Source organism: Pyxicephalus adspersus, chromosome W (genome assembly GCF_032062135.1).
Source record: "Pyxicephalus adspersus chromosome W, UCB_Pads_2.0, whole genome shotgun sequence".
NCBI lineage: Eukaryota > Metazoa > Chordata > Amphibia > Anura > Pyxicephalidae > Pyxicephalus > Pyxicephalus adspersus.
The window spans coordinates 3,512,180-3,526,959 of NC_092870.1; the positions used below are offsets into that span (position 1 = coordinate 3,512,180).

At 43.3% G+C, this 14,780-nt stretch overlaps 1 protein-coding gene across 12 annotated transcripts in view; it reads right to left on the bottom strand.

Moving 5' to 3' along the window:
- Positions 1-14,780, bottom strand: part of LOC140342913 (zinc finger MYM-type protein 3-like) — a 38,963-nt gene that overhangs the window by 13,683 nt on the left and 10,500 nt on the right. For all 12 annotated transcript variants that reach the window (XR_011923202.1, XR_011923203.1, XM_072429280.1 and 9 more), the window contains 9 exons: positions 14,207-14,419; positions 12,999-13,149; positions 5,025-5,140; positions 4,410-4,496; positions 4,169-4,319; positions 3,758-3,930; positions 3,305-3,479; positions 2,489-2,574; positions 1,675-1,834 (listed from right to left, as the gene is read on the bottom strand). Coding sequence is in view for 10 of the 12 variants with exons in the window: in XM_072429280.1 (XP_072285381.1) it covers positions 1,675-1,834; positions 2,489-2,574; positions 3,305-3,479; positions 3,758-3,930; positions 4,169-4,319; positions 4,410-4,496; positions 5,025-5,140; positions 12,999-13,149; positions 14,207-14,419 (1,312 nt within the window). In the remaining 2 variants the exon portion in view is untranslated. The remainder of the gene's footprint in view (positions 1-1,674; positions 1,835-2,488; positions 2,575-3,304; positions 3,480-3,757; positions 3,931-4,168; positions 4,320-4,409; positions 4,497-5,024; positions 5,141-12,998; positions 13,150-14,206; positions 14,420-14,780) is intronic.

Sequence of the window (14,780 nt, forward strand, 5' to 3'; positions counted from 1 at the left end):
CGGTCCATAAATATTTGGACTGAGACAACTTTTTTCTAATTTTGGTTCTGTAGATTAGCACAATTAATTTTAAGTGAAAACTCAGATGCAGTTGAACTGCAGACTTTCAGCTTTAATTCAGCGAGTTGAACAAAAAGATTGCATAAAAATGTGAGGCACTAAAGTTTTTTTTTTTTTTTTTTTATAAACACCATCACTTCATTTCAGGGGCCCAAAAGTAACTGGACAAATTTAAAAGCTGGAAATAAAATGTTCTTTTCTAATACTTGGTTGAAAACCCTTTGCCGGCAATGACAGCCTGTAGTCTTGAACTCATGGACATCACCAGATGCTGAGTTTTCTCCTTTTTAATGCTCTGCCAGGCCTTTACTGCAGCGGCTTTCAGTTGCTGTTTGTGGGCCTTTCTGTCTGAAGTTTAGTCTTCAACAAGTGAAATGCATGCTCAATTGGGTTCAGATCAAGTGACTGACTTGGCCATTCAAGAATATTCCACTTCTTTGCCAACTCCTGGGTTGCTTTGGGTCATTGTCCATCTGTATTATGAAATACCTCCCAATCAATTTGACTGCATTTAGCTAGATTTGAGCAGACAGTAGGTCTCTGAACACCTCAGAATTCATTTGGCTGCTTCTGTCCTGTGTCACATCATGGATAAACACTAGTGTCCCAGTGCCACTGGCAGCCATGCACGCCCAGGCCATCACACTGCCTCCGCCATGTTTTACAGATGATGTGGTATGCTTTGGATCATGAGCTGTTCCACGCCTTCTCCATACTTTATTCCTGCCATTATTCTGGTAAAGGTTGATTTTGGTTTCATCTGTCCAAAGATTGTTTCCTGAACTGTGCTTAAGTTTTTGAGCAAAGCCCAATCTAGCCTTTCTATTCCTAAACCCCATGAGTGGCTTGCACCTTACAGTGCACCCTCTGTATTTACATTCATGCAGTCTTCTCTTTATGGTAGACTTGGATATCGATAAGCCTACCTCCTGGAGAGTGTTGTTCACTTGGTTGGCTGTTGTGAAGGGGTTTCTCTTCACCATGGAAATGATTCTGCGATCATCCACCACTGTCGTCTTCTGTGGACGTCCAGGTCTTTTGGCGTTGCTTCACCAGTGCTTTGTTTCTTTCTCATGATGTACCAAACTGTAGATTTTGACACTCCTAATATTGTAGCAATTTCTTGGACGGGTTTTTTCTGTTTTTGCAGCTTAAGGATGGCTTGTTTCACTTGCATGGAGAGCTCCTTTGACTGCATGTTGTCTGTTCACAGCAAAATCAACTCCAGGCCTTTTATCGGCTTAATTGATAATAACATTAGGAAGGAATTGCCCACACCAGCAGAAATAGCCTTTGAGTCAATTGTCCAATTACTTTTGAGCCCCTGAAATAAAGTAATTTAAAAAAAAAATTAAAATCTTTTTGTTTATCCCACTGAATTAAAGCTGAAAGTCTGCAGTTAAACTGCATCTGAGTTAATTTAAAATTATTTGTGGTAATGTACAGAACCAAAATTAGAAAAAAGTTGTCAAAATATATATGGACCAAACTGTATTTGTAACCATTCTGTCTAAAAACATCTAAATTTCTACCACGACAATAAAGCAAATGTATGGCCACACACACACACACACACACACACACACACACACACACACACACTTGTATACCAACCTGTCTGACAATCGTTAGCTCTGGTTTCCACTCGACAAGACACACCATGATTCTGCATTAGGGGTTTACACATAACTGCTTTGTTTTTGCGTAGGACGGTGGGGCTGGCCGGTGGAGGAGGAGCCAAAGCCACTTGTGGTAATAGTGGTTTTGGTGAAGCCTAAGAAAATATTGTACACATATTGAGTACAAAGAGATATGAAGGTAAAGAACAAGAAATATAGGGGTAAATTGCTTTTATATTGCCTTCCCTGGAATGTCCTTCCCTCCCCACATGTGATTCTAAGCCTCCATGACTCAAAGAACAAATAACAAAAGGGACAGTCAGGGAGTTGAGGAAAGAGTGAGGTCAGTATTGTCTAAACCCAATCTGTTTACAGATTTTCACGTATACACAGCATGTTGTGACTCTTAGTAACGCACATTTTACTAAAATTGGTTTTATAAATTTCTGGTGTTCGAGAAATACTAAAAAGATGTGAGGATCCTGGGCGAAATCATAAATGGCTGTCCTCCAGCCTGGAAATGAGGGGGGTTCCATCTGACTGCCTGCACCTTCTAAATGTAATTGTTAACCAAGATGTACAATATTCTTGTGACTTCTGTTACTGAAGCCTAGATGTCTGGGCTAAATTCAACAGCCTCAAAATTCACTGGAAGTCTTAACTCTTGAGTATTCTGATTTTAAGTTTAAAAACAACCCTGTATAAATATATATTTTAATTGCCTGAGGATAAAGCACACTATTTACAGGCACAGTAGATGTATTCACCATTACTTGGGTAGTTGAAACTTGACCTAAGTACATACACACCATGATTCCTATATAGGCAGTGGTACTCCTTGGGCTATTGTCTGTTTTTGGCTGTGAATTTGGTGTTTTTGTTTCCACACTTTCACCTTTAAAATAAAACACACGTTACATTAATATTAGAGAAGGGAACAGTTAGGTTTTAAGGTTTGTCTACAATGTGAAATGGGGAAGGGGGTGCATTTATTTCTCATCCTAATGACAGAAAACAAGATCAAATCTCTCTAAAGGGACAGAAATTCACCTCTTTCTCATGCTGTCATCTGAACACGCCCTGTTCCTGTTTTGGGGACAATTCAAATTATTGGATTTGGCACCTTTGCACAAGCTGTTTATGTATTTGTATGCAGACCACCCTAGGCAACGCCCACATGTGATGCAGAGCCTCCATGATTGGAAAAACTGAAATCCAATTACTGAAAGGCACAGGGCTAGTCAGGCTGGGAAAGGAGGGGCTAGATACTTTACCTCCTCCAGCCAGAAAATGAGGTGGGCTCTAACTTGCTTCAGATTCTAATGTACATTGTCAGAAGCTCACAGTGTTCAGAGAAGTAAAAGTAAGCAGTTTTAGTATAGGTTTCCACAGATGCCGAAAATCTCTGCTATGAGACAAAATCTCATAGCAAGGACTCAGGACATCATGCAGGAAGGTGGCGAGGTGGGTAGACAATAGCAATAGATTGGTTACTTCAAAGATGATCTTTCATGCTTAAAGCACCAATAGCACATGTGAGCAGCTCTCTGGAAGTAAATTTAATAGATTTTAAAAAGAAAGACAGCTAAAAAGAAAGAAAGTCTTGGCAATATATTCTTACTTACCTTTCTTACTATGAAGCAAACTTTCCGGTCCCTTCTGTGTATCTAGATTGGGTTGATTCTGTTGATTGTAGAAGCGTAACAGACATTGTTGATTGCAAAAATGTTTTATCTCTCCTCTCCAGTGAATTGTTTCCACCAATTTTCCCTGTCGTTTGCAGGCATGACATCTCGCTGCCTGAGGAGTAAAGTAATGAGTCATGTTAAGGGGCCAGTGTAAATCGGCTTTTGTTTTTTTTTTTTAGAGCAAAACAGGTTGATGCAGCCTTGCAGGTCAGGAGTAAGTGAAAGTGCAGGTCACTTGCATCTATCACTGAATTCCTAATCTCAGAAGCATCCTAAACCAGAGTATAAAGCACTTCTATCTGGGCATTTCCTATAGATATGAAGGCACATCCCATGATCTCCCGTGGACCTGGCCCCTGTCCCAGCATATCCTACAGACATGAAATATACCTTGAAATACCACAGCAGATACTTGCTCTTGCATTCTTCACTACAGAAGTCCCACGTGCTGCCATCCAATTCCTCAGTGACGGCACGCTGGCAGGTCTGAGAACAATATGTACAAGTTATACAGCACAGGCCTAAGTTCTTGGTGAAGTCTTGTTTGTATAGCAGCACACAACCTGTGTAACAGAACAAAAACAAAAATCACTATAGAAACTGCTGAAAATTAACAGGTCACAACATTTTGCACCTTTTTTTAGATTTTTTTCCATTAGAGCTTGTAATCTTATACAACAGACTTTTTTTTTTTTTTTTTTTTTGAATAAAAAAATGTGGTGAATAAAAAATGAATTCAGCCAACATGGAAGCTAAAGTGAACAAAAATGTGCAGACATGATTTGGGGAGGATTGAATTACCTTCACTGCAGAAGTTCTTCTCTACACCCGAAAAGCGAATCTTTTCATGGAGAAGCTTCTCCTGTTTACAGTATTCACACCGAGATATGACCCCATGGAGCCGCTTGTAATCGTCACAGCAATCCTTACAACAGAACTGATAGACGTGGTCCTGAAAAGAAAGGAAGGGAGGTTCTCATGTTGCTCAGTACTAACACCCTCTTATCCCACCCATTATCTTACCTACCCGGAAAGAGCTTACCTGCCAGTCTAAGATTTCAGGTTTTCCGGTGAACATATTGTGGCAGTAGTGACAGTTAAGGTGGATGCCGCCCTCTGGTCTTGTGCGCTGGGACAGGAAGATTTAGGACATATATCACTTATAAAATCTAACTGAAGCAATAAACTCATGAATATATAATAAAACTCATGGCTGACAGTCTAAGATTGTACACTTCTAAATCTATATACTGAAGATTTTAATTGGAATTCTTGTTTTTAAAGGCCCACATTTGTATAATGTACACACCTGTGGCCAGATAAATACATAAGAAAAATGGCAACATTTAATCGATTCTAGCACACAGCAAGACAGGAGAACAGCGCAAGATCATAAGATTCCAGCTTAAAAGATTTCTCTTTGCTGCTCTGAATATGGATTTGTATAAATTATTTGATTGTAAATACCTCCTGTGACTTTTTTCCAATGTGGCTTAAGATACAAAACACATAAAAAGCACATTTCTTCATATACAAACACTGCAATATGCTGCACAGTGAAAGAGAACAGAGTGAAGAGGATCTTTCTTTATGCAATGATAATAGAGCCAAGAAACAGCAAGTAGCCAAGCAGCAGCAATTATCCTCTATAACCCACCTGGAACTTGGTCCAACAGCTGGGACTGCAAAACTGGTACACAACACGCTCTGTCTTGTTGTAATAGGCTGGTTCAGAAAGAGTGCGCCGACATAAGCTGCAGGGATGTGCAGGGCCTAATGAGGGGAAAAAAATCCAGAATATATGGATACCTACAGCTGTCATGTCATGAGATAATGTCTGGGTGGCCAGTACTGGCTGAAAGTACTAGTTTTTTGGCTTACTTTTAAACGTCCCTTAAAAAATTGAAAGATCAATCCTCTGTGAGTCAGGAGGTAACCTTTTTTTTGGGCTAACTACAACTATTAGATCAAAGTTTGGCCACTACACTTATATGTGCTTGCCGAATTCTCATTCCAAAATCATGACAATTATTAGTTATCTTTTTCGCTTCCTTTATGGCTATAACATCCCCTACTCTCCTGAGAAGGCTTTTTACAAGATTTTAGAGGGTGTCTGTGGGGATTTGCCCCTATTTGTGAGGTCAGGTACTGTTGCAATGGTAAGCCAGTCTTCAACAATTCATCCCAAAGATGTTTAGTAGGATTAAGGTCAGAGCAGGACACTAGAGTTCCTCCACACCAAACTGGTGACCCCATGTCTTTATGGAGCCGTCTTTGTACACAGGGGTTCAGTCATGGGGGAAGAGAAAAGGGTCTTAGAAAGGTTGGAAAAAGTATAGCAAATATGTTGTTGGATTAACAGTGCCCTTCACTGAACACCCAATTTTTTTTTATTTGAAGAGGCGAAAATACTTTTGACCATTCACAATGTCACACGTACCTCTTCCTCACTGAAAAGCAGACGTCTGTCTCCTGCACATGCTGGCAATTCTGACTGAGCATGCCTATGCTCCCACACTTTATCAGTTTCGCCCCAACCTGCCAATCGGGAAATAGCCCCTTAATCATCCCTGGCTATTTAGCTAGCTCAGACACAGCACTCAGTGGAATGCGTCTCCACTAGTGCAGTTTCCAGGCTATTTCCTTGTGCTGTTTCAGTGTTCCCCTCCGTCTGTAGATATTCCCACATCACCTGTTGCTTCCAGTGTCTCCTATGTTCCAAGTGTCTGCAATGACCCCTGTGTCACTGGTGTCTTTTTCCTGGATCCCCGCTATTTGACCCGCTATTTAACCTGCCTCCTGCACAACGATTCACTGGGGATGCCAAGACCTGCCGTAGCTTTGTCAACTGATGTAACATTCACTTTGAGCTTAAGCCACAAAATTCCCACACTGACCGGGCTAAGGTAGCTTACTTAATCTCCCTGCTTTCCGGAAAAGCCTTAGCGTGGGGGTCTCCGCCCTGGGAAAGGAAGGATCCAGTCACTTGTACTGTTGACGCCATCCTGAGCCTCTTTAGAAGGGTTTTTGATGAACCAGCTCGGTCCTCCTCAACAGCCAGCGCATTTCTGCGCCTCCTCCAAGGGTCACTTACTGTGGAATAGTCTGCCGTTAAAATTTTGTACTCTTAGCAGCTGAGCTCACATGAAACAATGAGCCCCCCCATCCTTTCTGACCACATCAAAGACGAGTTGGCTGGTTGGGAGATTCACGCCGTTCTGGGCAACCTGATCTTCCTGGCCACCCAGATATTCGTTTCTAGGAGCAATTTCACTCACACAAGGTCTTCTCGCCACGTTTAGCTCCATCCTTCCAGCGGCCTCTGGAACCTCCAGTTCCTGTGGGTTCTCCTTTGGAAAATCTATGCAATTGGGCCGTTCAGGTCTGTCTTCAGAATAAAGGTCCCAGCGCATCTACAGGCCTCTGCATCTATTGCAGACAAAAAGGACACCTTATTATTAAACTATGGCCACAGAAGCCAGGAAACTTCAGCGCCAAGTATGCTCCGAGGGGAGCACGCTAGGTCACTTCTCCCTCTCCCCTCTTCCACTCAGCGCCCGTCCATACACAATAAGTCCACACTTCCTCCCCTTAAGGCCTTTATCGATTCTGGGGCCGCAGGCAAATTCATTTTAGCTACCCTTGACAAAGATTTTGCCTGACCTATAGAGCCTTTGACTCAACAGCTGTGTATCTCTGCAGTGGATGGTACCATTCTGTCCTGTGGACCAATTCACTTCCAAACATTGCCCATACAAATGTCAGTAGGTGTGCTACATCATGAGACCATAACCTTCCTTGAGCTCTTCAGGCCTCATCTGAAGTCATCCTGGGACTCCGATGGCTTCAACAACACACTCCAGTTATTGATTGGTCTTTTCCAGAGGTATTGCCTTGGGGCCCATCCTGCCACTCCCAGGGTTTGATCAAGCTCAAGCAGCTTGCTCTCCCCACATCAGCGGTCTCCACATCAATTCCCACCCAGGACATGGACTTCCAAGACATCTTGGGTATATCCCCTTAGTCTCCCTGCAGAGGAAATTTATACGCAAGCCCTCTTCCCCCGCTGGAGCAGGGTTCTTCTTTGTCCAAAAGAGAGATGGATCTGTTTTTGTATTGACTATCGTGGTCTGAATACCATCACAATTAGGGTACCGTTACCCGCTGCCGCTTATCCCGGAGCTCTTTGACCGTCTCCGCGGGGCCCAGGTCTTCACCAAACTAGACCTCCGAGGTACCCATCAGCTAATCCAGATCAAGGAGGGGGACGAATGGAAGACAGCATTTAACACCAGAGATGGGCATTATCATAGTTCTCCCCAGCCTGTTTTTGGGGGGCGGGGCGGCCACCTGCTGTGATTCTTCCGCCCAGCACATTTTCAGCAGCACTGAACGGACACCGGAGAGACTGCTCTGCTCGCTCCGTTCTCCGCTGATAAGAGCCAATTGGTTATTAGAGCCGGGCGGAGTGAGAAGAGCACAGCACAGCTATGAGAAGATCGGGAGACAGGCTGTCCCTCCCCCTCTCATAGCTGTGCCGAATCTTTTGAAAAAAAAAACAAAAAAAAAAACACATTGTGTAAACAATGTATCAGCCCAGTGGGCGTGTGTAATGACATCATCAGAGCAGTGTGTGTAAATGCTGCTTGACACATTCCTCAGCTTTACCACTCTGTGTATAAACCTTTATATCCCCTAAACTGTATGACAAGCTTTGAAATTTTCAGGGTGCACAACGAACACTTATAGTTAGCACCATTCACAATTTCAGCACCCCAGCTTTTACAAATTTCATGATATGGGTATCAGAATTGTAAAATCTTGTGAAAATACAACATTGGGGTTGCGGTATTAAAAGCAAGTGCACCTTGGAGTCTTTAATTAAAAATTCAAATTGGGGACCCCCGGGGCAACTTACATAGAAAGAAGCATTGGGGAAGGGCCCTAAATTTATAGTCATCTCTCACAAATCTATAACTGTCATACTACGCTACCCTGTCTGCTTCTCTTCTTTGAGCCCTAATTTCCCTAGAATGGTGGAGTGTAAAGCCGAAAATATAGGTGCAGTGGGGCGGACACCTTTCGATAACCCCCCCACACTAAAATTTCATTTCTATGGCAAAGACACTGACCTGTTACACATTACTGCCCACTTCTAACACTGGAACCCCAATTTCTCTGGAGGGGAGGGGGTGTAGGAAACATCTGTGGATAACACCCCCTAAAATTGTATCACAATGGCATCATTGGAACATACAAAACTCTGCCCATCAAAATTAATTGGGGTTCAGGTACAGTCTGTGTAACATGGCAGCATGTTTTGATGGGCACAGTTTATGTAATGATGCCATGGGGATGAAAGTCTGGGGTGTGTTAGCCACAAGTGTCCCCCACTTCCACCTATGATTCTGTTTATCTGCACCTCTCTGTTCTAGGGAAACTAGGGTTCAAGGTAGGGAAGCAGACAGTTTATTGGGCAGAGGTCATTCTATCATTCTAATGATGGCATGCTAATGACATTTTAGGGGTTTATACATCTGTTCCCCACTTGCAACTACATTCCTGCACCTCCCCATTCCAGATAAATTGGGATTCAAAGAACAAAAGCAGAAGGGGCAGCAAAGTATTACAATTATAGTTTGGTGAAAGGTAGGTAAAATATTTAGGGGGCCCACCCTAATGCTTCTTGCTATGTAAATGGCCCCAGGGGTCCTTATTTGCATTTTCAATTTTGGGCTCCTAGGTGCACTTTCTTATAAAACAGCAACCCAAATGTTCAACTTCCACAAGTTTTTAAACTCGTGATACCCAAGTTTTTGAAATTCTTGAAATTAAAAAAAGAGGTTTGGTATTAGTAGTTATGAGAGTCCCGTGTACCCTAAAAATTTTAGGTAATTACAACCAACAATTTAGGAGATCTAAAGGAATGAACACAATGAGTTGTTAGGCTGCAGAATCTGACAAGCAGACTTTACACACACACAGCTATCATACTGCAGGTGAATAAATTTCACAGGAAGTTTTTGTTTTTGGCAGTGATGAGTAGAGGGCACTGGCTGTCCTGCCCCCATCTGCAATCACATGCATGATGCTCTTTTGTGTTACCTAGGTATAGCGCTAGAAGGTGACATCTGAAGGTAGACTGAATTCACACTGGCAGTAAGGTTGCATTTGCTGCGTTTACCCCTCACATACCTCTTGCCAGGAACCACTGCTGCTGGAAAAACTGCTTGGCCTGAAAAGCTCAGCACTTACTGGTTACCAAACCCAGGTGCCTAGCAGTTTCCAAGTAGACATTCAGGAGGGGCATTTTTTTAAGGATAAAATATGTAAACTAAGCCTATTTTTTTTAAGCCACATTGATGACATTATTACACTACAACAAGGGATTACACCAATAAAACATGGAACTCTAGGGAGTTGGATAAAAATACACAACACTGGACTGTTAGGGCATAATACAAAAAAAAAAAAAAAAAAAATGGGGCAAGGTAGAACACTGATACAATAATATAGGTTTACTGGATACCTATGGCATAAATACCTAGGAGCTCTAAATTTGCGTGTCTAGCCCCGCCCACTTTTTTACCACCCAGCTGAAAAAAAAATTCTGGGGAGAACACCGATTATTAATATATAGTAGTCTAAAGGTCTCTGTAATGCCCCAGCTGTCTTCCCAACGCTTTGTCAATATGTATTTAGCGACGATAGACAGCATGTCCACTTAGTTTTACAAGTGCCTGTTTGAATGCCCACCGGGGCCCTTCCTGGGCTACATTGTTTCCAAGGAGGGTTGCTCCATGGATCCCGGGAAGGTTACGGCCATCTCCAACTGGCCACTACCCTGCGGCCTAAAGGCTACTCAGCATTTCCTGGGGTTCACCATTACCAGCAATTCATCACAAATTACACTACGCTGGTGGCTCCCATCACTACACTGACCCAGAAGGATGCCAACCCCAAGAACTGGCCCTCCGAGGCCATCTATGCCTTGAAGCAAGCTTTCCTTCCTGGCTCAGCTCTGGTTAGGCCAGATGTTTCCAACCCCTTCTATATTGAAGTTGATGCCTCCTCTGTTGGAAGTGGGAACTATTCTTTTATCAGACCCCCACGCCCCATGTGCGTTTTTTTTCCACAGAAATTTTCCCAGCAAGGAAAATTACTTCATCTGAGACAGGAAGCTTCTCGCTATCATGCTTGCCCTAGAAGAATGGCGCTACCTTTTGGAGGGTTCTCCTCATAAGGTCACTATCTTCACAGACCACAAAAACCTCAAATACCTTCAGTCTGCTCGTTGCCTCAACCCCCAGCAAGCTCGTTGGTCTTTGTTCTTCTCCCGGTTTGATTTTGTAATCACCTTTAAACCGGGTTCTGTGAATTCCCGAGCTGATGCACTCTCCCACTCGTTCGATCCACAGAGACTTCTGCTGAGCCAGAACTTTATCATCCCACCGACCTGTATCCTTGCCTCGGTTCAGGAATCTGCTATTCCCCCAGGTAAAACCTTGGTGCCTCCAACTCTGCACCAAAATATTACAATGTGCACATGACTCAAACTGTCTGGTCACCCGGGTGTTCACAGAACGTACACTTTTCTTTCCCGTCTCTACTGCTGGCCGAGCCTTTGTAAGGATGTAACGGACTATGTCCAGGCTTGTACTCAGACCAAGTCATCTACCTGTGCCCCAGTAGGACCAGCTCTTCCTCTGCCCATTCCCAAGGAGCCTTGGCGTCTGTCGATGGATTATTTTACAGATCTTCTACCTGCTGATGGCTGTACGCTCATTTGGGTGGTCGTGGATCACATTTCCAAAATGGCCCATTTTGTACCCCTTCCTGCTTTACCATCAGCAGCTGCATTGGTGCCAATTTTCATTTGTGAAATTTTTAGGCTTCACAGTATGCCCACGCATATAGTATCTGATCGTGGGGTGCAATTTATTGCTCGCTTTTGGAAAGGCTTTTGCAAATCCCTGGACATCTCAGCGGAGTTCTCCTCAGCCTATCACCCCCAGACTAATAGGCAGAAGGAGAGCGTTAATAAGGCCCTGGAGCAATATCTTTGATCCCTTGTACCTGCCCACCATGACGGCTGGGTGGCACTGCTACCATGGGCGGAGTTCACCCACAACCACCATGTAAGAACCAGCACCAAAGCGTCCCCATGCTACGTAGTCTACGGTAAACATGCTGGTCTCATATACCCTGCTCTGCTGAAGTACCTGAACTCTGTGCCCTGCAGTGGAACTTTAATAGTATCTGGTCTTCTACCTTGTGAGCATCTGAAAACACGCAGCTCTTAAAACATAGGTTTGCGGAACGGCATTGCCATAAGGTACCTCCTTTCCAACCTGGGGATAAAGTCTGGCTCTCCACAAAGAACATGCGTTGCAAAGTGCCTTCTCTTAAGTTTGCTCCGCGTTTGATTGGTCCATGTTATTTAATTCCAGGTCAATTCAGTTTGTTACAAACTTTGCCTGCCTCCACATCTCAAGTTACCCAACTCTTACCATGTGTCTCTGCTTAAGCCATTGGTCCTAAATCGCTTTTCTCGTCCTTCTCCGCTGGATACTCCCGCACCAGATTCTTCTCAGGAATATGAAGTCCATCAAATACTAGATTCCAAAATTTCCCACAAGAAGCAGATGTACCTAATTGACTGGAAAGGTTTTGGTCCCGAGGAGAGATTGTGGGTTCCAGCTACAGATGTGTCCACACCTCTACTTGCCAAGAGTTCATCTTCGCTTCCCTCTAAAACCTGGACCTTGGTGGGTGGGAAAGCCCCGTAAAATGAGGGGGGGGGGGGGAAGGTAATGTCGCATAACTCTTCCTCAATAAAGCGCAGACATCTCTCTCCTGTGCATGCAGGCAGTTCTGACTCTGGCCGTGCTTCATCACCTCTTAATCATCCCTGGCCATTAAGCTAGCTCAGACACAGCACTCTGCGTTCGTCCACCATGTCTTCACTAGTGCAGAGTCCCTAGCTTTGCTAGAAGTTACTGTACACCTGTTGATTAATTCAGTGGTTCCCCCTCATTTCCCAGTCTGTTTCGGGGCTATTCACTTGTGCTTTTCCAGTGTTCCTCTTGTCTGTGGTTGTTCCTGTGTCAACTGTGCCTCCAGTTGCTTTCAGTGTCTTCTGCGTCTGCAGTGGCCCTTGTGTCACTGGTGTGCATTTCCTAGATCCCTGGTATTTGACCCCTTACCTATTTTGCTTGCAGCCTGCCTAGACCCTGGCCTCACTTAACAATTCTTCTGCCTTGTGATTTGGTACCATGTATCTTCCTGCCCACCCTCGTGTGCCCAAGGACCGCAACCTGGCGCTAACCAGCAGCACAATATCACCACTAGAGGCTCTGGAGAAGACCTGGTTGCCGCTTAGACTCTGCGCCTTGGCCCTTCTCAGGGCTCACATCACTTTTGTGCAAGCCCACTAGTGGCCTTGTCTGCCCAAGCGGGATACAGAATAGGTTTCATCGTCAGGAATTCACATGCTTTTTGCAATACCGGATATAAGAACCATTGAAGGGAAAGACAACAATAAAATGTAAATAAATAAATTACACAACTGTCTCAGGCCAGGGGAGGATAGAAATGAAAGGTTAAATCACCGATTGGGCCAGATTCTCACCTGTCAGTCCAGACTGTTTGACCTTGTGTGAAGTGATGCAGCAGATGGAACAAAAAAGACCCACGCGGCCATTCTTGTCCAAGTTGGAAAGCATCTCAAAGTTCTTACAAAGTGTTTTGCAAAACATACATGGGTAAACCTTTGTATTTTTCTGTAACACAGATAAAGAAATGCAATAGTAAATACAATACAAGGTGATACACAAGAAAAAACACAAACTAGGTTATACTGTTGGGCTCTGTGTTACATCTGTGGGTGAGAGCAGGGAGCAGCTATTCCAGTCACATCTGGGGGTCCAATCTGAATGCTGAAACACAGGGCACCCCTAGGATCACAATCTATCAACGTGTGCCTAATGATAAACCTTGCCCTATATGTAACTGTATTTGCAAGAGACATTATCTTTTATTTGGATTTGTAACTTGAGGTATACATATGGAAAGTTCCAGGTTAACATACAATTTCAAAATTGTGGTGGTGACCCAGTTGAGGCACCCCGGGTAGATTACCTTCAAATAACCGTCACTGCCTAATTTGCTTGCAGCAACCACCAATAAGACAAATTGGCAAAAAAGTCACCATCTGGATGGATAAAACCCCTAGGAAAAGCAGATGTCACCTTATTCTCTAACCACCAGATCCGGACCCAGAGGCATCAGATGGGGACGGCTTGTGGAACTGGTGACTGAAACTTGAAGAATGGAAACATCCCTTGAGAAACGGATTTATAGGATTTAGAATTTTGTCAATGTTGACCCGTTACTTACACAATTATGTTAAACGAAAATGGCGTGGATATTGATTTTTGGCCATTGAGAAGGACAGTGGAATATGTGTGATTGAACAATTCATTATGAAGATTGTGTTGCAACAGATCAGACAGATTTACCTTGGGACTGAATTGCCCCATTGCCATCTTAATTGTGGCTAAAGTGATTAGAATTGTGTGAAAAGATCATTGAATACGTCCTTGCATCTGTAGGCTCCTCTCATTGACCTAGATAAAGCATGCAAATGTTTAAGTCTGAAGACTCATTGTGCATGCTAAATCCAGGGTCAGCAAGGCACTGGGCAGTGATGCTAAGACTACGAAACTTGCACCAGAGAAGAAAAAAAAATGGACGTAAAAAATTAAGTGATGTGTAAAAAAACAGACAGAATCTAGATTAAAGGTATTAAGGTTCTATTGCTTGTTGTACAACACTCACCTTTTTGTAGTTGTTTAGGCAAGCAGCATTACAGAAGCGCTTCTGTTGCCCCTCATGGAACAAGTACTCCAGCGGCAGGCCTTTGTTATAGATATAGATACCACAATTGTCGCAACAGTTTGTTTTTAGGCCTTTTGTGGCACGGAATTTAGTGAAGCAGTTATCACTACACAGCCTGTGAACTACACTGCCATTGCTGACCTCATGCTGAATCTGCAGGGGGAAAAAAATAAAAGATCTTTAAAACAAAAAATACATGAAAATATGAAAGGCAGAGGAGTAAAATATGTTTAATATTTAAAACAATAAACAATACTGGTGTTTTGTGCTACAACTTTGACAGTACAGGTCCTCTTTAATCTGCACACACATCTGTTTAAGTTATATAAAAGGTCAAGTATCAAAGATTCCCCAAAACTCTGCAAAATTCTGACCACAAACCAGAATTTTCTGAATTTTACTGGTGACTGCCACTTTTTTTATATTCAAATCTGTTGGTAATCAGCAGGGAGAAATGTTCCTAACATTCCATCTGTACTCCATACTGGAAACAGTTATGAATAAACCCGTCCTT